A 25,126-nucleotide genomic window follows, 5' to 3' on the forward strand; every position below is an offset into this window, starting at 1 on the left:
TTTGGTTTCTCTTTCCCCTCATCTTAATTCCAGTTCCCCCCAGATCAGTTTACATTAAAAAATGGGGGGGGGAGACCCCATGGAAATACACATTTTTATAAAGCCATTTTCCGTGAGATCGTAAGATTAGCCTGCTAGGAGCCATTGCCCCACATATAACCTCTCACCCACTGCAGAACTGTAAAAAATTGGTATTTTGGTGGGTGGCGCTGTGGGTTAAACCACAGAGCGTAGGACTTGCCGATCAGAAGGTCGGCAGTTCGAACCCCCGCGACGGGGTGAGCTTCCGTTGCTCGGTCCCTGCTCCTGCCAACCTAGCAGTTCGAAAGCACGAAGTGCAAGTAGATAAATAGGTACCGCTCCGGCGGGAAGGTAAATGGAGTTTCCGTGCACTGCTCTGGTTCACCAGAAGCGGCTTAGTCATGCTGGCCACAGGACCCGGAAGCTGTACGCCGGCTCCCTCGGCCAATAAAGCGAGATGAGCGCCGCAACCCCAGAGTCTGTCACGATTGGACCTAATGGTCAGGGGTCCTTAACGTACAATTTGGAACTCCCTGCCCGCATGTTTAGAAAATCGATGTGAGTTTTAATCTCTTTTTTTTAGTCTATTGCCAATTGAACTTTTCCAAAGTCTGAAATTATTGTCAATTCTTTTTACGGATAACGTTCTCTTTGTGTAAGCAGCTTTGAGGTTCCTTTGTTAGCCCGCTTGCTTTTACAGTAAAGGGGTGTGTACATTTTATTAAATAAATAAATTAAGACAAATTGTGGACAAGACCGATTTCTCGAAGGGTGATCTCCATTTATTTAGTTTTTGCCAACGCGGCTACTGCATTCTAAAAGTTAAGCACGGCTTCGATGCAGTTTGAAGTTCATAACCTCTCTGTTTTCTTTCTTTTATGTATTAACGTGAAGGCGGCTCTTTGGTTTTCTCCAGAAACGATTCAAAGCACACACTGTTTAAATTCTGAAGAATGAAACAAGTCTCTCATCTGGAATAGCTTATGCAGCGCAGTGCCTCCCATTGTCTTTCCTGCATCTTCCAAGTTTCAGTGTCATTGGACACCTCTGAGTTCTTGCATCCCGTGCTGTGCAGTTAGAAATTCAGATATACAGTGGACGCTCGGGTTGCGAACATGATCCGTGTGGGATGCACGTTTGCAACCTGCAGCGTTCACAATCCGCAGTGATGCGTCTGTGCAGATGTGGGTTGCGATTCAGCGCTTCTGCACATGCGCGACCCCTGAAACCAGGAAGTAACTTGTTCCGGTACTTCCGGGTTTTGGCAGGTCCGTAACCCAAAAACAACAACAACGCAACTTGAAGCGTCTGGAACCCGAGGTATGACTGTATAAGCTGGGTGACAAATGTTTCCTTAAACCAGAATTACAGTTGCCAAAAGGGAAGACCTATTTGCCATTTTGGGGCCAGATGGCTCGAAAGTCATATTTTTCAATATGGTTTTTTGGTTCCTAAAACTCATTCCGTTTGTGCAGCTAAAATATAATGGATAGAATCCTACACGGTGGGGTATTAGTGTGTGAAAACAATCCAGATCCAACTATCCCCAGGCATTTGCCTCCAGATGATGGAGAGGCCATCTTCGCAAGTGGCCAATAAAGGGTAAAGGGGACCCCTGGCCATTAGATCCAGTCGTGACCGACTCTGGGGTTGCGCGCTCATCTCGCTCTATAGGCCAAGGGAGCTGGCGTTTGTCCGCAGACAGCTTCCGGGTCATGTGCCCAGCATGACTAAGCCGCTTCTGGCGAACCAGAGCAGCACACGGAAACGCCATTTACCTTCCTGCCAGAGTGGTACCTATTTATCTACTTGCACTTTGACGTGCTTTCAAACTGCTAGGTTGGCAGGAGCAGGGACCGAGCAACGGGAGCTCACCCCGTCGTGGGGATTCGAACCGCCGACCTTCTGATCGCCAAGTCCTAGGCTCTGTGGTTTAACCCACAGTGCCACCCGCGTCCGTTCGGGGCCAATAGCTGGGTGCCAAATGAGCCCGGTGCCTGGCAGATTTCGGACGCTGTCGCCACACACATGTGCTGTGAAGGTTTGGATCTAGACTCTAGATCTTCTGCCTTGCAGAAGGCATTATCTGCCAAGCTTGTGTGTACATTATTCTCTCTGTGTGTAAAACACTCCTAAGAAAACAGCATGCGGTAAACGATTGTGCAAATCCAAGCTCATATTGAGCGACTCGAGTCAAGTGTCTTCCAAGTCCGCCACATTTCATAGAATATTCCACAGATCACCTTCAATCGATGTAAGAACGTAAAAAAGCAAACAACTTGCACAAAAGCCACTTAAGTCGAGTTCAGGCATGACTGAAGTGGTGGGTGGGTGGGTGTCTGCTGGGGAAAAAGCAGCACATTGGGTTCTTGAATCACCTTGGTAATATATGGAAACTCCAATCATGTGGGATCATCTTGATCGTTTTCTCGCAGGGTTGCCATGCGCCCGGAATTTCCTAGACATAGCTGGAATACAGGGCTGGATTATGTTTGATGACGCCCTAAGCTATTGAAGGCAATGGGGCACTTTATATGTCCAGCTGTCCTTTGTCACAACAAATTGTCGCTGTTTTTTGTGTTGAATATATGCTATATGTATGTATGGAAGTGATGTATGGAAGTGAGAGCTGGACTGATCGCCGAAGAATTGATGCTTTTGAATTGTGGTGCTGGAGGAGACTATTGAGAGTCCCATGGACTGCAAGAAGATCAAACCGATCCATTTTGAAGGAAATTAGCCCTGAGAGCTCACTGGAAGGACAGATTATGAAGCTGAGGCTCCAATCCTTTGGCCACCTCATGAGAAGAGAAGACTCCCTGGAAAAGACCCTGATGTTGGGAAAGATGGAGGGCACAAGGAGAAGGGGACGACATAGGACGAGATGGTTGGACAATGTTCTCAAAGCTACCAGCATGAGTTTGACCAAACTGCGGGAGGCAGTGGAAGACAGGAGTGCCTGGCGTGCTCTGGTCCACGGGGTCACGAAGAGTCGGACACGACTAAACGACTAAACAACAACAATATGCTATATGGTAATTTATGGACCTAATAGGTATCTCAAGCCATTTGTGCGCGTGGCCATGCAACCAGTCCATGCAGTATGTAGGCACCCTATATATAGAAAGGAGCAAACCAGTGATATTTTAGGGAGCAGGCTGGCAGGCTTACATCACCTTTGCTGTATGTAGGCTTTATTATACTATGGCAACCTATGTCGGAAGTCTAGATTTTTTGCAAATTTCCTTAAAAATATCTCAAAAACTTTTTTTTTTAAAGATTTTGCAAAAGCTCAACAACGTTTGTGTCCGGATTTTCACTTTTTGAAATATGGCAACCCGACATACCATCTCGGCAGAAGATCCTTTGCTCTCCTACTTTTAAGGCTCGCCGGGTTGTGGGAGAAGGTGGGTCTGGAATTCTTTCTAGTGGCAGCCAGCTCCTCCTCCTCCTCTCCCATTGTTTCCCAACTTCCCCCCTCATCTTCCTCTGAGCGGTGATCTTCCTCAAACCCTTGTTGTAATTCTGAACTGTCTTCTTCTGTGGAAGGCTCAGGCTGGGGAAACAGTCTTCCCCTTTCCTCCTCTGCCCAGTCCCTGACATCCCCCCACTTGGTCACTGGACAGGACCAGGAAATTATTTAGTCCACCCAGATGCCTGAATGACATCCCTAAAGAGAGATCTGCAACCGCTAAGAACATAACATAACACCATATAACACTGGTCCTGAAAGATCTTCATTGGCTCCCAGTACGTTTCCAAGCACAAGTGTTGGTGCTGACCTTTAAAGCCCTAAACGGCCTCGGCCCTGTATACCTGAAGGAGCGTCTCCACTGAGACTCCACTGAGCTCCAACGCCGAAGACCTTCTGTGCGGTTCCCTCATTGCGAGAAGTGAGGTTACAGGGAACCAGGCAGAGGGCCTTCTCGGTAGTGGCGCCCGCCCTGTAGAATGCCCTCCCAGCAGATGTCAAAGAAATAAACAACTTTTAAAAGACAACTGAAGGCGGCCCTGTTTAGGGAAATTTTTAATGTCTGATGCTGTATTGTTTTTAATATTTGGTTCGAAGCCGCCCAGAGTGGCTGGGGAAACCCAGCCAGATGGGCGGGGCATAAATAATAAATTATTATTATTATTATTATTATTATTATTATTATTATTATTATCATCATAGCAGAAGAACAGTCCTGCTGGATCAGACTAAAGGCTGATCCAGTCTTCTTCTCACAGCGGCCAACCAGATGTAAGAGCATTCTTCCCACTTGGGATTCCCAACAGTTGGTATAAGGGGCCTATGGCGAATATTGATCATAGCCATCACAGCCACATCGACAGACTTATTTGTCATGGGTTTGTCTAATTTCCTCTAAAAGATGTCCAAGCTGACGGCCACTCAGGACATTTTTACACCCCACTTCAGGCTTCTGGCAAAATTAGTTCTGTTAATTAAGCAAAGCGCACAGAAGCCCTTCTAAACCATTTTGCCAGCCACTCCAGAGGACCCTGGCTGAGGACGTCCCATTGATGGGCTTGATGCTATAAACCAAGCTGCAAATCAGAGCAATGCCCTTTTAAATGCTCCATATCTTCAATTGAGGAGTGGAAAGTCTCTCGCCAGCCCTACCTGGAGAATTCAGGAATTCAACCTGAGACCGTCTGCAAGCAAAGAATGTGCTTTACCCCTGAGCCACAACCCTGTCGACCTCCATCAAGGCAACATCATTGCTGGTGCACCCAGAGCCATCACTGCAGCTGAGCCAAACACCCAACACCATACAGCTTGGTTCTAGGCCCTCTCCACACCACCTTTGCCAGATCTCAGACTGAATTTCCCTCTTCTTGGCTATCTTCTCTGCCACCCTGGCTGGCCATTCAGAATCCTGGCTCCTGCCCCATATGGCACACGAGACTATGAGACATCATAGGCTCAGCCAAGAAAACCATGGGATTGGCTCGCGTGCAACAATTCTCCATTCTTCTAAATATATTGAGGGTTTCGCTTCCACCATTCATTCCAGAGCTGTGCTGTTGTTGTTTTTAAAGCATCCCTCGTTTAGCATACACGTGCAACACCCAAACACATGCCTTTCACAGTCACTATCAGGCCTGGAGATGCGTCATTAATGTAGTCTAAACAAACAGCTTTGATGAGATGATGCTAATAATTCTACTACTGTTGTTGCTGGTGCTTATCATTTATATGGGTGCTGATCGCCGAAGAATGGATGCTTTTGAATTATGGTGCTGGAGGAGACTCTTGAGAGTCCCATGGACTGCAAGAAGATCAAACCGATCCATTCTGAAGGAAATCAGCCCGGAGTTCTCACTGGAAGGACAAATCCTGAAGCTGAGACTCCAATCCTTTGGCCACCTCATGAGAAGAGAAGACTCCTTGGAAAAGCCCCTGATGTTGGGAAAGATGGAGGGCACAAGGAGAGGGGGACGACAGAGGACGAGATGGTTGGACAGTGTTCTCGAAGCTACCAGCATGAGTTTGACCAAACTGCGGGAGGCAGTGGAAGACAGGAGTGCCTGGCGTGCTCTGGTCCATGGGGTCACGAAGAGTCGGACATGACTAAATGACTAAACAACAACAACCATTTTTGTTGCAACCCTTACAACAAACTTGCAAAGTAGGTCAGTGTTATTATCCCCAAGTTGTGGCTGAGGGTTGCCCAGCCTGAGACCAAGCCACTTGCCTAAGTTGGATTGATGAGTTTACTGCAGAGGAGAGCAATGAATTGGGGAGTAAGAATCCTGGGATCAAAGTACTGGGGAGGGTGCTGGAAGTCATCTAGTCTGGCCCTCAATAGTTTTCAAAACTAGCCAGGAGCCAGGCGCATTTTGCACCTGACTGTTGGACACTTGCCACCAAGTGAAGAGCCTTGGCACCAGGATGATGCCTGGCATCTCCACCATCTGGAGGTATATACCTGGGCATCATTGGATCTTGGTTGTTTTCATAGAATCATAGAATCATAGAGCTGAAAGAGACCACAAGGGCCATCGAGTCCAACCCCCTGCCAAGCAGGAAACACCATCAGAGCACTCCTGACATATGGTTGTCAAGCCTCTGCTTAAAGACCTCCAAAGAAGGAGACTCCACCACACTCCTTGGCAGCAAATTCCACTGTCAAACAGCTCTTACTGTTAGGAAGTTCTTCCTAATGTTTAGGTGGAATCTTCTTTCTTGCAGTTTGGATATATTGCTCCGTGTCCGCTTCACACACTAGCAATACATCCTGCAGAATTCTACCCATTGTATTTTATCTGCACAATCCGAAAAAAATCCCTGAACCAAAATGCAGCCTGAGCCAGAGCAGTGAATGACATTATAGTTAATTGTCGTTGCGTGTCTTCACTTACCCCACCCCCACTGCCCTGCTCAGAGTTGTGAAGAATATTCTTACATTATGAACGGTCCGTGTCACCAATAAGAAAAAGAGGTAGGAATAAGCCAATGTAGGTATGGACTGTCCCTGGATAAAGTGACTTTTCTGCTTTAAGTTCTCAAAGTTCTTAACCTACCTCAAGGTTGTCCACTGGACTAGCCAGATGTTTAACTGAGAATCAATCACGGACAGCCCATCATTTGAAAAATAAGGCTTTAGAGCTCGTTTGGCCAAAAATACCAGCTAGACATTTCATTTTGGTGACTGCAACCTAACACTGAGCTGCCCAATGGATGGTTGTCCAGTCTCTCCTTCAAGACCTCCAGACACATAGGGTCCACCACCCTTCTAGTCAAGTGGTTCCACTGCTGACCTGTTCTTGCCATCAAAAGCTTTCTTCTAACATTCCACCAAAAACCACCTTCCTGTACTTTAATCCCATTAGATCCAGCCTTGCCTTCCAAGACAAATCTATGCTCTCTTCTCTGTGACATCACATACCTGGAGAAGGCTACCATCCTCTCTCTAATCCCTTTTTGATCCTCTGTGCTAAACATATAATTGATAAGGGCCTGCTGGATCACCACAGTGGTTTGTCTAGTGCAGCATCCTGTTCTGCGACCAAACAGATCCCTGTGGGAAATCCAAAAGCAGGATCTGACCACAACAAGGTTCTCCCTATTTGTCTTGTGTGAGTGTCTATAGGCAGTTGGAGGATGGATGGCGGCTAACAGAGTGAGGTTGAATCCTGACAAAACAGAAGTACTGTTTTGGGGGGCCAGGGAGGTGTGGGGGATTCCCTGGTCCCAAATGGGGTAACTGTGCCCCTGAAGGACCAGGTGCGCAGCCTGGGAGTCATTTTGGACTCACATCTGTCCATTGAGGTGTAGGTCAATTCTGTGTCCATCTGGTATGCAGGCTGAGACCCTACCTGCCCGCGGACTGTCTCGCCAGAGTGGTGCATGCTCTGGTTATCTCCCGCTTGAACTACTGCAATGCGCTCTACGTGGGGTGACCTTTGAAGGTGACCTGGAAACTGCAACTAAACCAGAATGCGGCAGCTAGACTGGTGACTGGGAGTGGCTGCCAAGACCACATAACACCAGTCTTGAAAGACCTACACTGCCTCCCAGTACATTTCCGAGCACATTTCAAAGTGTTAGTGCTGACCTTTAAAGCCCTAAACAGCCTTGGCCCAGTATACCTGAAGGAGAGTCTCTACCCCTATCGTTCAGCCTGGACAGTGAGGCCCAGCCCCTAGGGCCTTCTGGCAGTTCCCTCCCTGCAAGAAGTGAAGCTACAGGGAACCAGGCAGAGGGCCTTCTTGGTAGTGGTGCCCACCCTGTGGAACGCCCTCTCACCTGATGTCAAGGAAATAAACAACTATCTGACTTTTAGAAGACACCTGAAGGCAGCCCTGTTCAGGGAAGTTTTTAATCTCTGATGTTTTAGCGTGTTTTTAATATTCTGTTGGGAGCCGCCCAGAGTGGCTGGGGAGACCACCTTAATTGCTCTACTCTGAACTTCTCCACATGACAAGTCCCTTCACCCATGCCATGCTCTGTCCCACACCGGTTTAACACGAGAACCTAAGAGTCATTTGCTCACATGATGTTCCATTCAACTCAGCATCCTTTCAGCATCCTTCCAACAACAGCCAGGATCATGGCAACCATCCCACTACTCCATAACATCTGGCAATCAGCTATCTCAGCAGGAAGTCTGTGCTTTTGCCGCCATGGCTAGTAGCCATCAATACATATCTGGCTGGCCAAGAAACTTCATTATTCTTCAAACTAGTCCTTACTCCTGGCAGTTCCAATAGATTAATTATGTAGCTTTCCTGGATTCTTAAAACAACCCTAAAACCTACTACAGTGGTACCTCTGGTTACAGACGCTTCAGGTTACAGACGCTTCAGGTTACAGCCTCTGCTAACCCAGAAATAAGTACCTCAGGTTAAGAACTTTGGTACAGGATGAGAACAGAAATTGTGCGGCCGCGGCACGAGGCCCCATTAGCTAAAGTGGTACCTCAGATTAAGAACAGACCTCCGGAACGAATTAAGTTCTTAACCTGAGGTACCACTGTACAGAGTTTTTCAGTAAATACTAAAAAATTGTCCAGTAGTACCTTTGTTGTTGTTTGGTCATTTAGTCATCTCCGATTCTTCGTGACCCCATGGGCCAGAGCACGCCAGGCACTCCCCCGTAGTTTGGTCAAACTCATGCTGGTAGCTTCGAGAACACTGTCCCACCATCTTGTCCTCTGTCGTCCCCTTCTCTTTGTGCCCTCTACCTTTCCCAACATCAGGGTCTTTTCCAGGGAGTCTTCTCTTCTCATGAAGTGGAGACCAACTAAGTTTGTTCTGGGTATAAGCTTTCTTGTGCATGCACACTTCTTCAGATATACTGAAACAAAAGTCACCAGACCCTTATATATAGTGGGAGGGTGGGGTGGGGGTTTTCTCAGAAGGGTAGTAGGAGATGGGTGATTGACTTGATGGGTATGGTAAACCTGTTGACGACTGTTAATGACTGCAATTAGTCCTACAGAAAAAAGCAAGGGATAGTATCCAGATGACCAAAAATAACTTTGGCATGTTTTTAACCCTTCTGGGTGGGGGGGGGACCCACCCCACCCTCTCACTATATATAAGGGTCTGGTGACTTCTGTTTCCGTGTATCTGAAGAAGTGTGCATGCACATGAAAGCTCATAGCCAGAACAAACTTTGTTGGTCTCTAAGGTGCTATTAGGGGGACGCGGGTGGCGCTGTGGGTAAAAGCCTCAGCGCCTAGGGCTTGCCGATCGAAAGGTCGGCGGTTCGAATCCCCGTGGCGGGGTGCGCTCCTGTTGTTCGGTCCCAGCACTTGCCAACCTAGCAGTTCGAAAGCACCCCTGGGTGCAAGTAGATAAATAGGGACCGCTTACTAGCGGGAAGGTAAACAGCGTTTCCGTGTGTGGCTCTGGCTCGCCAGATGCCGCTTGACACGCTGGCCATGTGACCCGGAAGTGTCTGCGGACAGCGCTGGCCCTCGGCCTCTTGAGTGAGATGGGCGCACAACCCTAGAGTCTGTCAAGACTGGCCCGTACAGGCAGGGGTACCTTTACCTTTACCTTAAGGTGCTATTGGACAATTTTATTTTATTTTTTATTTCGATTACATCAGACCAACACAGCTACCTACCAGAATCAGTAAATACTGCGCAGAAAGTTTTCATATCTCTATAATGGAAGTTGCCGGCTTATTTTTTTAATTATGTTTTTAATTACGACTATTTTTTAAAGCATGTGAAAAAGTACTTTTATTTTTCCTTCTGTGTCTCTATTTCAGTCGGCATACCTCATGTGGTCCCATTTTAAGAATGAATCACTGTTGTCTTTTCATAATGTTCCAAAACATTTGTGATTTCACAAAGTTCTTTTTTTTTTACACACACACACACCCTTATTCCCCCCCCCCCACTCTTGATTCTCTACCCTTATCCTTCTGACCTTCCTATTTGTGTCAAACTTTTCCTGTTCTTTACCAACCAAAAAGAAATGGCCATACATGAAATTATCATCTCCTCTCTGGGCTGCTGCAATGTAGGCTGTGTGGGGCTGCTCTTGGAGATGACTCAGAAACTTCAACTTGCTCAGAATTCTGTAGTTCAACTGGGAAATCCAGCCAGATGGGTGGGGTATAAATATTATTATTATTATTATTATTATTATTATTATTATTATTATTATTATTATTATTAACAAGGGTGAGTGGCTGTGAACCCCCCAAGCTGCAAATATCTGCATATATTTCTGCATATATCTGCATACATCTGCATATATTTTCAGGCCCAATTCATGGTGTGGGTTATAAACCTTAATGGTTCAAGGCTGCTGAGAGAGCACTTTTCTTTATTTTATTTTATTTACCAAATGTATCTACCACATGGGGACGCGGGTGGCGCTGTGGGTTAAAGCCTCAGCGCCTAGGGCTTGCCGATCGAAAGGTCGGCGGTTCGAATCCCTGCGGCGGGGTGCGCTCCTGTCGCTCGGTCCCAGCGCCTGCCAACCTAGCAGTTCGAAAGCACCCCTGGGTGCAAGTAGATAAATAGGGACCGCTTACTAGCGGGAAGGTAAACGGCGTTTCCGTGTGCGGCTCTGGCTCACCAGAGCAGTGATATCACGCTAGCCACGTGACCCGGAAGTGTCTTCGGACAGCGCTGGCCCTTGGCCTCTTTGAGTGAGATGGGCGCACAACCCTAGAGTCTGTCAAGACTGGCCCATATGGGCAGGGGTACCTTTACCTTTTATCTACCACATGATTGCAATTTTTAAACAACTTAAAATAAAACATTAAAATTATCCAGGGGCTGTTTAAAAAAGTATTAAAATTGTATTGAAAGGTGGTTAAAATCTGTGGACAGGTTTGCGTAAGCAAAAATGTTTTAAGCAGGAGCTACTGCAAAGATGCCTGTCTGATGTCAACAGGCAGGGAATTCCAAAGTTCATACACTCCATTGCCTGGGATTAACTTGAGGCAGCTTTGTTGTACCTCATTTATAGCTTGGATCCGCAGTACACTTTATGCTACTACCAACCTTACTGTATGCTTGTGAAACATGGACCACTTATAAATGCCATCTCCAACTCTTTGAAAGATTCCATCAATGGTGTCTCTGAAAATTTTTACACGTCACTTGGGAAGACAGGCAAACTAATGCCAGTGTACTGGAAGAAGCAAATATCACCAGAGTTGAAGCAATGATTCTTCAGCATCAACTTTGTTGATGTTGTTTGGATGCCTGATGATTGTCTTCCTAAGCAACTACTCTATTCTGAACTTAAAAATGGAAAGCGTAATGCTGGTGGTCAACAAAAGAGGTTGCTCCAGTTGGAGAACAGCCTTTACCAAAGGTGTCATGGACTTTGAAGATGCTCAAACTCAGGACAAAAGGGAGAAATGTGCTAAGAGGAAGGTACGCTTGGCAAACCCTCACCGTGATCAACTCCCACCCTAAAACCAATGTCCCCACTGTGGAAGGACGTGTGGATCCAGAATTGGCCTCCACAGTCACTTACGGACTCGCTGTTAACACTGTGTTCATGGAAGACAATCTTGGCTACAAGTGATTGCCAAAGAAAAAGAAGAATAAGACACTTTATAGAGGAGCATAATCCTGCTTTATTCATTTTTTCATTCTTTGCTTTTATTATCCTCGTAAATCACGCTGAGTAAGTTTTTTTTATAAACAAACAAGTATTATTTCCTTAATACGTCTGTGCCCCTCCCCCCATATCCTGAATCTTTTTGGATCAGGAAGTAAACTGGTAACATTTGACTTGCAAAGGAGCCTGCAAATGTAATGGCCCGCAAAAATGTTTACAACCTCACCTGCCTGAACGCCTCTGTGTTAATTATTTGAAACCTAGGAGAAACTGAGAACAAATGTGTCGGGAGACGATTCTCTACAGCTGAGCAGCAGAATATAGGAAGAATACAACAGCTCCAACCTTGGCCAATAACCCTCCAGATTTCCCGGACTACAAGTCCCATCAGGTCCCGCCAACATGTGGGGGGCATCAGGTTGGCAAAAGCTGACCCACCTGGCTTTCCAAAGTGACAGGTGGATGCCTCGGGGAAGCCCAAAGCATGAATAACAATCCCCGCCTGTTTGTCCCCCATCAACTGATATTCAGAGATAGACTACTCTTGGATGTGGAGGTTCTGCAGAGTGGCTAACGGCCTTCTAAACCAGCAGCCAAAACTATATGGCATGGCAGCAAATCTCACAAACTGAAGACGCATTGCGTGAAGAGGTACTAGCGAATTGCTGTTCTGAGTCATCATTCAAAAAGCAAAGGCAGAGACTGAGGGACCAGGCCAATGGTCAACTAGACCAACACTCAACCAGATGCCTGTGGTACAGCCATAGGCAGGATCCAAGCAAAAGAGACCTCTTCCCTCCTCTGGTTTCCAACAACTGCTATTCATAAGAATTACTGTGTCCAACTACGGAGACACAGCACAGCCATTGTGGATAGCAACCATTGGTAGGCCTCTCCTCCATGAATTTGTCCAAGACAGGCAGGTGGCCCTCACTGCCTCCTTCAGAAGCGAGTTCCACAGTTTAGCTATGGATGGATGGCGGCTAACAGATTGAGGTTGAATCCTGACAAGACAGAAGTACTGTTTTGGGGGGACAAGAGGTGGGCGGGTGTGGAGGACTCCCTGGTCCTGAATGGGGTAAGTATGCCTCTAAAGGACCAGGTGCGCAGCCTGGGAGTCATTCTGCACTGTCCATGGAGGTGTAGGTCAATTCTGTGTCCAGGGCAGCTGTTTATCAGCTCCATCTGGTACGCAGGCTGAGACCCTACCTGCCTGTCTCGCCAGAGTGGTGCATGCTCTGGTTATCTCCCACTTGGACTACTGCAATGCACTCTATGTGGGGCTATCTTTGAAGGTGACCCGGAAACTACAACTAATCCAGAATGCGGCAGCTAGACTGGTGACTGGGAGTGGCCGCCGAGACCATATAACACCAGTCTTGAAAGACCTACATTGGCTCCCAGTACGTTTCCGAGCACAATTCAAAGTGTTAGTGCTGACCTTCCAAGCCCTAAACGGCCTCTGTCTAGTATATCTGAAGGAGCGTCTCCACCCCCATCGTTCAGCCAGGACACTGAGGTCCAGCTCTGAGGGCTTTCTGGCAGTTCCCTCACTGCAAGAAGTGAGGTTACAGGGAACCAGGAAGAGGGCCTTCTCGGTAGTGGCGCCCGCCCTGTGGAACACCCTCCCACCAGATGTCAAAAAGAAAAACAACTACCAGACTTTTAGAAGACATCTGAAGGCAGCCCTGTTTAGGGAAGCTTTTAATGTTTAATAGGTTTTGTATTTTAATATTCTGTTGGAAGCTGCCAAGAGTGGCTGGGGAAACCCAGCCGGATGGGTGGGGTATAAATTAATTAATTAATAATAATAATAATAATAATAATAATAATAATTGCCGTTTAAAGATGATTATGATTTAAAGATTCAGCTTTGAAGCAGCAAAGATGGCATTGTCCTCCTTTGTACACACAAGCAGGAGGATTGCCACCCTACAGGGCAGGTTTTGTGACCTTGATTTCATTCCGGGGTTGCACTCGATCCCATGAATCATAGAATCATAGAATCATAGAGCTGGAAGAGACCACAAGGGTCATCGAGTCCAACCCCCTACCAAGCAGGAAACACCATCAGAGCACTCCTGACATATGGTTGTCAAGCCTCTGCTTAAAGACCTCCAAAGAAGGAGACTCCACCACACTCCTTGGCAGCAAATTCCACTGTCAAACAGCTCTTACTGTCAGGAAGTTCTTCCTAATGTTTAGGTGGAATCTTCTTTCTTGTAGTTTGGATCCATTGCTCCGTGTTCTGAGCGTTTGCCAACACTAGAACCGTGCCACCTTCCAACGTAAACTGAGCGGGATTCCCTCCGGCGACCGTCCACCAGAAGGGCAGCTGGGAATTCGCATCGTTCTGGACGCACCACGCCGCAATCTGCTGCCGACTGAAGGGGGATTAAATTATACAGCCTCCACTGCAAGCTAAACTTCTTATGTTTTTCAGGACAGAGCAAATTATGACCCACTAACCTACTTGTGGCCACGGCTTAAACAAAAGGTGGACCCGCTGGAGAAACGAAGAACTCGCGTGCCACTTTGGGGCAGCTGATACAAAGGGAGGCATTTGGGGCCAGCAGCGGAAATCTGGGGAGGCGGCCGTCTGCTCAGGGCGACCCTTTACTTTTGCCCTCTATGATACAGTAGGAGGGAACTTAGTCCCAGGGACTGAATATGGCCCTCCAGACATCTTTATCTGGCCCTCAGAAGTCTCCCTCATCGGACTTGTTTGACGCTTGGAATTCCTTGCTGGGAAGTGTCCTTGAACCCTGCTAAGCACTCTTGCTTGCCTGGATAGAGAGGACGTAAATGCGTGATGACAATGACGATTGCAGTATAGTGGTACCTTGGTTCTCAAATGCCTTGGTTCCCAAACACCGAAAACCTGGAAGTAAGTGTTCCAGTTTTCGAACGTTTTTCAGAAGCCGAACATCCGACGCAGCTGTCGGCTTTTGTATCCTGGGTGCCTGCACCAACCAGAAGCTGTGCCTTGGTTTTCAAACTTTTCGGAAATCAAATGGACTTCGGGAATGGATTAAGTTTTGTGCTTTTGTTTTTGCTATTTATTTTGCGTTTTTGTTTTTGAGGCTTTTCCGGTTCATTTGTTTTTGTGACTGTGTGAAACCCAGTTCAGCTACTGGTTGATTATGTGACTGCGGAAATGGATAAAAGCCCCCCATCCAAACAATGACTATCCTCAGTGCAGGTAAGAAAAAAAAATAATTTAAATTTTTATCATTTACAATACTGTCTTATTTATTTTATAGCATAGTACATTGATTATTGCTTTTATTCTATGTATCAGTGGTCTCATTATATAGTAAGATTCATGTTAAATTGCTGTTTTAGGGGTTGTTTTTAAAAGTCTGAATGGATTAATTCATTTTGCATTACTTTCTATGGGAAAGCGTGCCTTGGTTTTGGAACGCTTTGGTTTTGGAACAGACTTCTGGAACGGATTAAGTTTGAGAACCAAGGTACCACTGTATATAATTATACACCTGGAGCAAATGAGGTGCGTCTACCTGGGAAGGTAGCCCACCTAGGAGAAGGAAAACTCTGTTCCTCAACCTATGCTGCTTTGTGGGATATTGTCAGGAGAAGAGAAAGCTAAGGAGTCCCCAAGACATTTGGATGGCAATTGCACACCTTCTTCCAGCAACTCCTGCAGCCAAACTGGTGCCAAACGTCTTGCTCTCATTTCCTTTGAACCACATCAGCAAGGTCGAGAGGGTGGTCTTGTCATCTGGGTAGCCCAGGACCTCCATACATCCTGCCCAGGTGAGGTCACATCAATGTTGCTAACACAATGGTTTGACTTCACCCTTGGAGGCTCATTCCATTGTACCTCGAGACAGAATGATGCCCACAATTTATACCCTGTCTTTTCCCCCCCGAAGGCAGTTTAGAGATAAAAAAGAGAACAGCTAAAAAGACAGGAAAGAACAACTAAAAAACACAATTTAATAGAATCATAGAGTCGGAAGAGACCAAAAGGGCCATCGAGTCCAACCCCCTGCCAAGCAGGAAACACCATCAGAGCACTCCTGACATATGGTTGTCAAGCCTCTGCTTAACGACCTCCAAAGAAGGAGACTCCACCACACTCCTTGGCAGCAAATTCCACTGTCGAACAGCTCTTACTGTCAGGAAGTTCTTCCTAATGTTTAAAATTTAACACTGGTAGAGTTAAAACTACACACCATATTAAAACCAAACAAATAATTACAGTAAATGCCAAATGGTTCCAGCCCTTTCATTAAAAGCAATATATTCCCAATAGCCTGTTGGAACAAGAAAGTCTTCACCTGCCAGTAGAAGGGCAACAAAGAGGAAGCCAGTCTTAGGGAGGGAGTTCCAACGTCTTGGCCACCATAGAAGCCAGCCAAGCTTGCAGTGGCGCTGTGGTCTAAACCACTGAGCCTCTTGGGCTTGCCAATCGAAAGGTCGGTGGTTCAAATCCCCGCGTGGGGTGAGCTCCTGCTGCTCTATCCCAGCTCCTGCCAACCTAGCAGTTGGAAAGCACGTCAAAGTGCAAGTAGATAAATAGGTACTGCTGTGGCAGGAAGGTGTTGCTGTGAGCTCTGGTTTCTGTCATGATGTTCCATTGCATCAGAAGTGGTTTAGTCATGCTGGGCACATGACTGTCTGTGGACAAACACCAGCTCCCTTGGCCTGAAAGCGAGTTGAGCGCCACAACCCCACAGTCACCTTTGACTTGACTTAACTGTCCAAGATGTCCTTTACCTTACCTTTACCTTTATCTATCTCAGGATAGATAAAGGTAAAAAAAGTAGAGACATCACCTTGCCAACAAAGGTCCGTATAGTAAAAGCTATGGTTTTCCCAGTAGTGATGTATGGAAGTGAGAGCTGGACCATAAAGAAGGCTGATCGCCGAAGAATTGATGCTTTTGTATTATGGTGCTGGAGGAGACTCTTGAGAGTCCCATGGACTGCAAGAAGATCAAACGCATCCATTCTTAAGGAAATCAGCCCTGAGTGCTCACTGGAAGGACAGATCATGAAGCTGAGGCTCCAATACTTTGGCCACCTCATGAGAAGAGAAGACTCACTGGAAACGACCCAGATGTTGGGAAAGATGGAGGGCACAAGGAGAAGGGGACGACAGAGGACGAGATGGTTGGACAGTGTTCTCAAAGCTACAAACATGAATCTGACCAAACTGTGGGAGGCAGTGGAAGACAGGAGTGCCTGGCGTGCTCTGGTCCATGGGGTCACGAAGAGTCGGACACTACTGAACGACTAAACAACAACAACATCTCAGGAGTGCCCATGACGTGTTATCATTCTGCACTATGTCCCTTATTCCTATTGGCAAATGTCGCTTGGGTGTGGCCAAGCCTTCATTTAACGATATCCAGTTTTCACCGTCAGCTGGAGATGTTTTACGAAGGCTCTGACCCTCTCCACATTCCCTTCCACGCAGGAGTTTCTCAAATGCAGCCAAGTTCAAATTTCCAGCCATATTGGGGGTAGGGGGAGTTTCGTCTTCAAGAATCGTAAAACATTCGGGAAACTTTGGTCTTTCGCTTTTTAAAAAAAGGTGGAAAGGGAAGAGGGAAATTCAGCTGCAGCTTACATGCGGAATAACAGTGTGACTAACCAGCCACATGAAATAACTTTGCTCAATCAAATATAAGTTTTAAAATTAAATTTACCAACCATACAACATACCCTATGATACTAATATACAGCATATAATACATAACGAAACCTAATCTTATATACTATATACTATAATAATATACTATACTATAGTATATATACTATAATAATATTTATAGTATTATATATAATATATATAATATAGTATATACTATATATATAGTATGTATATATATACACACACACTATAATAATATTTAATACACAACATCATTATTTATTGCTCTCATTAACCACCAGTCTCTGTATATCACCTCCTAAATATTACAACATTCCAGTTTGCTGTAGAGGTTTGAGTGCTGGACTAGGAACTAAGAGACCTGAGTTCAAATCACTGCTCAGCCATGAAGCTTACTGGGTGATGGTCTCTCAGCCTAGCCTACCTCACAGGGATCTTGTGAAGATAAAAATGGGGAGGAAGAGAACTGTGTACGTCACCTTGAGTTCCTTGGACAAAAGGTGGGATAAAAATGCAACAAGAAATAAATCGCAACAAATTTTTGCAGTGAGAAGGCATCCTTCCAATGAATTTTAAACTTTTGTTGCATAAATGTAACGAAAGGTGCATAGGGTTTTTCAAACTGTTCCTTTTCCTGTCTCCCTCAATCGTACAATTTCTGTGAATTTAGGACATCATTGCAATGTACCATGTTTGACTGAGTTGTTCTTGTACGGTAGGAATTATAAGCACGCGCCAACTTGCAGCTACTAGCATTCTTGCAGCCAGTGCTTTTTTCCTAGAAAGATAGGTGCCGGTACTCACCATGAATTTATTACAGTAAGAGCCACACTTACTGCCATGCAACAGAAGTGCCACACAACAAAAAAGAGGTTCTGGTAGTGCGTACCTTTGAGTTCCTCCAGAGAGAGAAAAAAAGCTCTGCTTGCAGCTATGGCAATATTTAAGTCCTCCGAGACTTTCCTTGATGACATTTCAGATGCTGGCATCATTCACGTGTCATGGCAAACCATAGTTTACCATGCATACTCATGTATTGGACTCTTTGCTTTTCACTTCTACCACATTGGGGGGGAACAGACCACATTCCCTTGATTAGCTTTACATCTGAACCGGGGAATGTGACTTGTTGGAGTGAAACAAACCATAACCACCCAAATTTCGACACCAGGGCACAGATTTTTGCATTGACCAGTAAACTATTACCCATAGTTTACAGTGATGTGCAAACTGGGTTCCTGTCTCACATCCACCCAGACCTTTTCATTTGTATAAACTTGTTCCCCTGCAATAAATAAATAAGTAAATAAATAAATAAATAACCCGCCTCCCCAAAATGCCCTATTCACAGTGAGAGATCCCTAGATCTTCCTGTGAAAGCAACCTTAAACTTGCAACCACATCAGCTCCGAACACCAGGAAAAAGTTCTACTACTGCACAATGATTTTTGCAATAGGGTCAATGCCTCTATAGAGCATGTTAGGCAATTTGGTTCATATATTTATAACATCAACGTCTCTACAAAAGAACCCATGCGCTGTTTGTAGATCCATCCCTACACAAGGATTATAGGTAAGCATGCATGCACTTGAGTTTGCAAATGTAAGAGCATACGAAGCTCCCTTGAACTGAGTCAGCCCCTATGTCTTTCAAGATCAATACTGCCAGCACGGACTGGCAGCTTTCCTCCGAGGCTTCAGGCAGGGGGACATTTCCAGCCATGGCTGGAACCTGAACCGTGGACCTTCTGCATGTGAAGGAAGTGCCACACCAGTGAGCGAGTGTCCCTCTCCCTTCGCCTCAATCACCATGAAAGGTAAGCAAGCTTGATACTGATTCGTTTGCAATGACAGAGTCAGTCCCCGCTCTCTCCCCCCCCAGCAAACCCCTCCAAATGCAAACATTTCACCAGTCCAATATGCAAAGATTTTCGCCGCCGGCAAAGGCAGCCTTAAACAGTGTCTGTACGGATTAGCCACACCGCGGCATCCAGGAGTAATTCAAATGACGGTCATAACAGCCAGCGAGGAGGCATTAAAAAAAAAAAAATTAAGAATATACAAAATGACAACCACGAAAGGTTGACGACGGTTACCTCTACGCATTTGTTCAACGGATATGATGGCTGTCCGGGATTCCAAGCAGAGCCTTCTCTGCTAATCCATAGCGAAAGACCCAACGTACGCCAGTTTTAACCCGCATCCCTCGTTCCAGGTAGCAAAGTTTGGAGGAAAACCAAGTGTTCGACTTGGTTGCAACGAATATTCAGAGCCTCTGAGATCGGCGCAATAGCGCATAGTAGGCAATGCGTGGTCCCATGTATTGAATCCAGCTGGGGTGTTATTGGACCCCAGGATCTCACCAGCACCGTTTGTTCCAACGTGGCACAGGATTTTGGGAAGGGTGGGTGGGGAAAGAAGGTGGAATCGGGATCAGCCCTGTCCTTACACACCACCAAGCACTCACACAGTTGCCCCCAAAATGAGACCCACAACATGCCAGACACGTGTTCTACTCCAGCGGCTACTGAGGACTGGCGCATGTGGTTGGTGCTTGGGTACACCACAGGAGGAGAAATGAACTTGGCACACATCCATTTTTCTTGTGCCACAAGCAAAGCAGAAATCTCTTGGGGAAGGTTTGTGTGTAGGGGGGGAGAACCCTCTTGCTTTCCCTTAAACACGCTAGTATGGAAAAAATAAGGCCATGCAAAAGGGATCTCCTCTGCAAGAAGAGGTGCGAATGACATTTCGGGAAAGCAAGGAAATCTATGCTGCTGTGATGCATGTTTTCACCGTCGCGTTTTTCCCAGGGTTGCAATTTCATACAAGCCACACACACACACACACAAGCGGGTGCCTTCTTTCCTTCATCGCCCCTCTCCGAACGATCTTTGCTGTGCAATCTCCATTCCCCCCCACCTTGGATGTTCCCTCCCCCCCACACACACACACCAGCACCAACCTGGCTTCTCCCCACCCTCTCAAAGAGGCTGCCTCCATCTTAAATCGGTTCAAAGCCAATCCAGAGAATTCTGCCGGGGCTGGCTTAGCCCTTCCAATCTCAACATCACTGAGCATCAAACCATCGCTGGCCATAAACCATCTCCCCGCTCCCCTCCCCACTTCAACCAATTCAAATTGTTACAATCTAGCCCTCCACCCTCCTTATTTCATCACCAATATATATAAATATATATTTAAGGCAGTCATTAAAAGAACACATCGGTTAACCCTCCATTTCCTTTCCTCCTCCTCCTTCTAAACTCCTTCTGTTTATACATCTTCAACACACACACACACACACATAAAATGATTGCAATGAAGAGAGCTCAGTTTGTTCCACTTGCTAATTTCATGCGCACATGTGGAGGAGCAAGGCATCCACGTACGCACATAGGCACATCTCTAAGGCAAGGGGCTTCCTATACCATTTCATCTTCCAAACTTTATTCTACCCTCTCTGATTCAGATTACGTAAGCCCAGAGTCTCTCCAGAACGCCTCGTGCGCTCTCAGATCTCTGCACAAAAACTTGAGACGAAAAAGAGCGCGTGGCATCTTGCTACGACCACCCCCTTTTAAATTCAATTTGCAAAACCCCCGAGGGTTTGGCGTGTGCACATAAAGATGCATGACGACCACATTTGGGGAAACGGTTAGGTGGTAGGCAAGCCTGGGTGGGTGCACCGGAAAAGGCCTTCCTTGCAGCCCCCCCCCCTGCAATTCCTTCTCCATCTTCTCCCTGCAAAGGTTTCCCATCTTAGCAAAGGTCTCTCCAGGACACCCTCTGCATCTTTCCCCACAGTTCCTCTCTCAAAAAGCCGAAGCCAACCCTACCCTCGAGCTCCCCCTCTGTCCGGCAGTGGTATCGACTGTCCTCCTCGTTACTCCGGGTTTCACGTAGCCAAACCATGTGGGTGGAATTTGGGGAGGAGGGAGGTGTGAGGGCAGGGAGGGGAGGAGGGAGTCTAGCTCCACATTCACAAATCCTCACGTCAATCCACACGTGAGCACTGTCCTACAGGGGAAACCCGTGGCCACCCTCCAGTGTGAGATGCAAGGTACAGGTGTTCCGATTGGGGCATCAGTACTTTCTCTGGGATATTGCTGTTTGGGTCTTCTCTTGAAGAGGTGGCCCTAAAGGCCCTCATTGCTTTGTGCATAGCAGGTAAAGAGAGAGAGCCCTTCTGGGCCTATATATAATGTCTCGCATTTGGGAGGTAAACCACCCTTTGGTGGCTACAACTCTGAATTCCATACACACACACACCCTTAAAGATGCCGCCATCTCTCCACTATGTGCATGTCTTAAGGAGGGAGCCATCTCTCTGTTGCCCTACTTTCTGCTCACACTTGCATGTGCAGAGAATTTATCTGGACATCTCAAATTATTAAAGCCCATCCTGGAGGACACACTCTTTGATGGCTCTCTCTCTGTCTTTGGTACAAATGCATTTAAATATTCTCTGCCACACACAGACGCCATAAGGAAATTCAGTCTTCTAGCCCCAGAAAAAAAGAGAGGTAAGGTGCTTTCCTTTTTGCACTCCACAGCTGTTCCTTATTCAAGGGTAGAGCCCCCTATGTCCAATAGGGGGAGAGTGATGTTGGGTTACAACCTTGGTGCCTTCCAAATGGAGGAGGGCTGAAGGGAGAAGATGGTCCCCTCCCACTTCTCCCAGGTTCTCAACTGGTGGGTCAGGACCTACAACTAGGTTGCAGCCTGACCTGCAGTTCACCACAACAGGAGCATTGGCGCCATGTGAATCTTCTTGCACACAGAAAGAGAATAGGCTCCATAAATGCATGGTTGGGTTCAAGGTATGACCAGGGTCCAAAAAAGGCCTCTTCCAGGAGATGCTTACAAAAGTTCTATCATCCCAGGAGGCATCTAGGGTGGAATGTCTTTCACCTCTCTGCTACGGTGGCTTTAAGGCATTTCATTCCACACAAGGTGACGAGGCTCTCAGGCCTTGCAGCTGCTGTTGGGCTCCAACCCCCATCAGCCCCTTCTAGCAGGACCAATGTCCAGGGGATGATGGGAATTGTAGTACAGCAGTATTGTAGAGGACCAGCGGCTGGCCTTCCTATCCTTTGACTTCATACCCTCTCCATCTCCAAGCCTTGGAGAATGCCAAATTCCCCACCCCACAATTACGTTTGTGGGGCAGTCCTCCCTATGTCCACCTGTACAAAACGATACCATGTTTTAGAGGCTGTGCAGAAGACCCTTTCTCTCTAGACCAGATCTAAGGACACTTGGCCAGATGTCTTCTTCAGGTGACCCGCTTTGTGGAGATGCCCTTGAGCCTGCCAATTGCCCCAGAATATCACCTCTCCTCTCTGCCAGTATCCAAGGGCAACTATACCCATGGGTCCTCTCTTATGGGGTGAACTCAGTCTTTGGAAGGGGGGAAATCCCTCCTCACCCCAATATCCGTGAAACTTATATAGCAGTGTGCAATTACCTTCCTTCTTCAAATATCCCAACTGCACTAGCGCAATCTGGGAGGTGAGTCTTGCTGCTTTTGGGGGGTGAGTGATGGGGATTAAGTTTGGGAATAGGTATTGACTAGGTGTGCGTTGAAAGCACCCCCTTTTCCTGCTACACCCAATTATATACTGTGTGTGCTTCCTTTGCAAAAAAAAAAGTGGGGGAGGGGAGAGGGCCCCAGGTACATGTCTACTCTAACCTGTTATCTGTTTATTCTGGTATCCTATTTCCTCATAGTGCATACAGGAAATAGTCCTAAGGAGGGTTATGCCTGTATCCTTTACCAAAGTGAATGCTAAGACTAGCTCACCCTATCTCTGGCCCAAATTCTGGTGGCTGGCCTCCCATTGCTCCAGAGCCTCTTGAATCAGAAGATGCGATCACCTTTCCCTACCTGTGTTTCAGGAAGGGGGTGGGATTCGTCCCCAGTCTCTCCCATGACTCCAGTAGATGCATGTAGAGACAGGAGGAGGGGTTTACACCTCTCTCTCTCCCCCCGCCTGGCCTGGGTCTTCCTTCTCTCTAGGAATAAGCTCATCCAAACAGTTCTGCAGGGAAATCACCTTGCTCCACCTGTCACCTGTCTGCCTTCCCCCTTTCCCTCACCCTCCAGGTGCAGAAAGGAAGGAGGGGGGGTCACCCTTTCCAGGGGCAAAAGATGTGCAAAGTGGGGGGGGCTTCCTCTTGCCTCCCCCACCACTGTCCCTCATGCCCTTCTGAGAAGTGGTGAGGGTCACTCTCCTGTCTCTACTTGGAAGGGGGGGGGGCGTCTTGCTTCCTTCTTCATAAGCCTTCATGGGGGGAGGCAATAGAACACCTTTACCTGAGTGCATCCAATAACCCTTTGAGGTCATCCTTCCTCCACCTGCCGTTTGAAGACTGGCCTTGTCCAGCCTGCCTCCAGGTACATACATATATTTGGGAGGGGGGTATAGGCAGAAGGCTAACCACCCACCTGCAGAGAGCCCCCCACCCGCCCTGCCAGCCCGCTTACCTCCAGACTTGTCCCATCTGCAGCAGGTGAATGACGGACTGCCAAATCCAGACGGAGAGCCTGCAGAGGCGCTGAGCTCCGGGCGTGCCGCCGGCGCCGTGGTAGTGGCGATGCCCGGCGCGGCGGCCGGCCCCGACGGATCCCATCATGGGAGGCCCTCGGCTGGTGAGGCCCTGCACGGCGCCCAGGCCTCCTCCGGTGTAGTCCTGCACGAACCATCGGAAGCTGAGGATCTGCACCAGCACGGAGGGCAGCAGCACGAAGGCCAGCGTCAGGCCGCACCACAGGTAGTCGCGGCGGCCGTAGTGGTCGAGGGCGAGCCAGAGGTCGGTGCCCACGTCTCCCACCAGCACCAGCAGAGCGAGCACGATCCACAGGCAGTCCAGCCACGGCCGCTCCACCGCCAGCCCCGCCGCCGACGGCCCGTCGCCGCCTCCGCCGCCGCTTCCTCCGCCGCCACCTCCGGCCCCCGGCGCCAGCGGGTCGGTGGCTCCGGCCCCCGACCCGCTTCCTCCGGCCCCCCGGCCCAGCAGGCTGCGCAGGCAGGCGCTCCGGCAGCCCCAGTAGCACGACGACGTGTTGCAGCAGTGGCAGATGTGCATGGAGCTGCTCCCGCCGGCCTCGTCGTCCGAGCTCCCGCCGCCGCCTCCGCCGCCTCCGCCACCACCGCAGCCCCCCTGGCCCGCGGCGGCGGCGGCGGCAGCGGCAGCGGCGGCCCCCCCGGCCAGGTGGTGATGATGGTGGTGGTGGTGATAGTGGTGGTCGTCGAGGTTGTGCAGCTGCGAGAAGCCGCTGCCGTCCGACTTGGCCGCCATCACCTCCGCCGCCGGGCCCCCCCGCCGCCGCCGCCGCCTCCTCCACCGCCGCCGCCGCCACCGGGCTCCCCCGCTGCTGCCCGGGCCGGCAGCCCGGCTCCCTCCGCCGCCGCCGCCGCCTGCCCGGCCGCCTGCCTCCCCTCCCTCCTCCTCCTCCTCCTCCCCCGGCCTCCTCCTCCGCCTCCTCCTCCTCCTCCCCGCCGCTTCCTTCCTGCCGCCCCTCCCTCCCGCCTCCCGGGCCCCCTCCGGCCACAGGGCTCGGGATGCCCTCCCCGCCGCCGCCACCGCCGCCACCCACGGCCGCCTCCTCCGCCTCCTCCGCCGCCGCCCTCCTCCTCCTGCTTTCCCCTCCGCTTCCGGGGGAGGAGGAGGGAGGCGCTACAGACCGGCCGGGCCCCCCATCTCCCCTCCCCACCGCCCGCCTGCTCGCGCTCGCCGCCTCCTCCTCTGCTCAGACCCGCAAGCAGCAGCCGCCGCCACCGCCGCCGCCGCCGCACAGGAAGGGGCTGGCAGGCAGGCAAGGCAGGCTGGCTAGGGGACCCCTAGTGCCAGCGCCGGGGAAGAGCCGCCAGGCGCTCAGCCGAGGAGGAGGAGGAAGGCGACCACCGGACAC

The 25,126-nt window shown here is 48.6% G+C and overlaps 1 protein-coding gene across 1 annotated transcript in view; it reads right to left on the minus strand.

Moving 5' to 3' along the window:
- XKR6 (XK related 6) overlaps positions 1 to 24,513 on the minus strand; it is a gene marked incomplete at its 5' end in the record, with an annotated part of 167,255 nt that extends 142,742 nt beyond the window's left edge. The window contains one exon of the mRNA XM_083432621.1: positions 23,699 to 24,513. Within this exon, the coding sequence (XP_083288747.1) occupies positions 23,699 to 24,513 (815 nt within the window). The remainder of the gene's footprint in view (positions 1 to 23,698) is intronic.
- Positions 24,514 to 25,126: the final 613 nt, after the last annotated feature.

The sequence above is a fragment of the Podarcis tiliguerta genome (genome assembly GCF_965153285.1).
Source record: "Podarcis tiliguerta genome assembly, chromosome: 3".
Taxonomy (NCBI): domain Eukaryota; kingdom Metazoa; phylum Chordata; class Lepidosauria; order Squamata; family Lacertidae; genus Podarcis; species Podarcis tiliguerta.